The 1,801-nt window shown below is 39.3% G+C and overlaps 1 protein-coding gene across 1 annotated transcript in view; it reads left to right on the forward strand.

The window, feature by feature from the left end:
- Nucleotides 1-682, forward strand: part of TRIADDRAFT_51637 (uncharacterized protein) — a gene marked incomplete at both ends in the record, with an annotated part of 1,301 nt that extends 619 nt beyond the window's left edge. The window contains one exon of the mRNA XM_002107741.1: nt 596-682. Within this exon, the coding sequence (XP_002107777.1) occupies nt 596-682 (87 nt within the window). The remainder of the gene's footprint in view (nt 1-595) is intronic.
- Between the last annotated feature and the right edge of the window lie 1,119 nt (nt 683-1,801).

Here is a 1,801-nt window from a genome sequence, read left to right on the forward strand (position 1 = left end):
ATTAGAAGGATGACAGAATGGATCATGTACCTAAAGAACCTTTCTATTTCTATTCGTACGCACACTCTACTCTCGTATCATAAGGTACCTCCCTATTTTAGAGATTCTATTCTCTCCACAGTTTACGCCTACTGCATTCTGAGATAAGTGATCATCCGATCTGATTGCATTAAATTACCAGAGATTACTGCACAATAGTTTTACCTAATGCAAATGCAAGTGAATTGGATTTGATTTGGACCGGGTAAAAATTGTGCAGTAGGTCCCGTCTGATTGCATTATTACTGTACATTACCAGAGACGACTGCACAATAGTTTTACCTAATGCAAATGCAAGAGAATTAAAATTTGATTTGGACTGGGTAAAAATTGTGCAGTAGGTCCCGTCTGATTGCATTACATTACCAGAGACGACTGGACAATAGTTTAGCCTAATACAAATCCGAGTGAATTGGATTTGATTTGGATTGGGTAAAAATTGTGCAGTAGGTCCTGTCTGATTGCATTACATTACCAGAGACGACTGGACAATAGTTTAGCCTAATGCAAATCCGAGTGAATTGGATTTGATTTGGACTGGGTAAAAATTGTGCAGTACAGAGACGACTGCACAATAGTTTTACCTAATGCAAATGCAAGAGAATTAAAATTTGATTTGGACTGGGTAAAAATAGTGCAGTAGGTCCCATGTGATTGCATTACATTACCAGAGACGACTGCACAATAGTTTTACCTAATGCAAATGCAAGAAAATTAAAATTTGATTTAGACCGGGTAAAAATTGTGCAGTAGGTCCCGTCTGATTGCATTACTGTACAATGTACATTACCAGAGACGACTGCACAATAGTTTTACCTAATGCAAATGCAAGAGAATTAAAATTTGATTTGGACGGGGTCAAAATTGTACGGTAAGTCATGCTGCGCTACGTGAATTTATTTTTCCCGTGAATTCAAAGGTCATACACTATCAACAATAGGATTGTATGGAACACTGATACCATACTATAGGGGTACAGCATCGAGAATATTCGGGACCGGCAGCGTAAAACTGCTCCATACAAAAGTAGTGCATTTCACGGATCATTTTACAACCAACAAATTGAAGTTTATATGGCGCAGTTTTAAAGTGCTGGAATATGGCGATCATCACCGTCCGGTAGCAGCCTATATCATGCATCGTTTTAAACAAATTGAATGGAGTGCTTTTGTATGGCATGGCATAGTTTTACAGTGCTGGATGGGTAAAATCGGCTTCGGTTTAGACAATTTTTGAAATTGTCCGCTACCTCGATTGACGTAATCAAAAATGCCAAATTTAAATAACGACCCTGATGGCGATGATCACCGTCCGGTAGTAGTTCCGTTGGTAGCCTATTTCATGGATCATCAACAAACAAATTGAAGTGCTTTTGTTATGGCACAATTTTACAGTGTTGGAATATGGCGATCCTCACCGAGCGGTGGCAGCCTATTTCATGGATCATTTTAAACAGATTGAATTGAGTGCTTTTGTAAGGCATGGCATAGTTTTACAGTGCTGGATGAGTAAAATCGGCTTCGGTTTGGACAATTTTTGAAATTGTCCGCTGCCTCCATTGACGTGATCAAAAATGCCCAATTTAGCGACCCTGATGGCGATCATTTCGAGACGCTTAGAGAAGGGTCTCTCGTCATCATCACCGTCCGGGTGAGGTCCGGTGGTAGCCTATTTCATGGATCATATGAAGTTAAATAAAACAAAATTGAAGTGCTTTTTATTTTTACTGTTGACGATGCTGTACAGTATGCCGCTATAAACT

This window comes from Trichoplax adhaerens, genomic scaffold (assembly GCF_000150275.1).
Source record: "Trichoplax adhaerens TRIADscaffold_1 genomic scaffold, whole genome shotgun sequence".
NCBI classification, from domain to species: domain Eukaryota; kingdom Metazoa; phylum Placozoa; class Uniplacotomia; order Trichoplacea; family Trichoplacidae; genus Trichoplax; species Trichoplax adhaerens.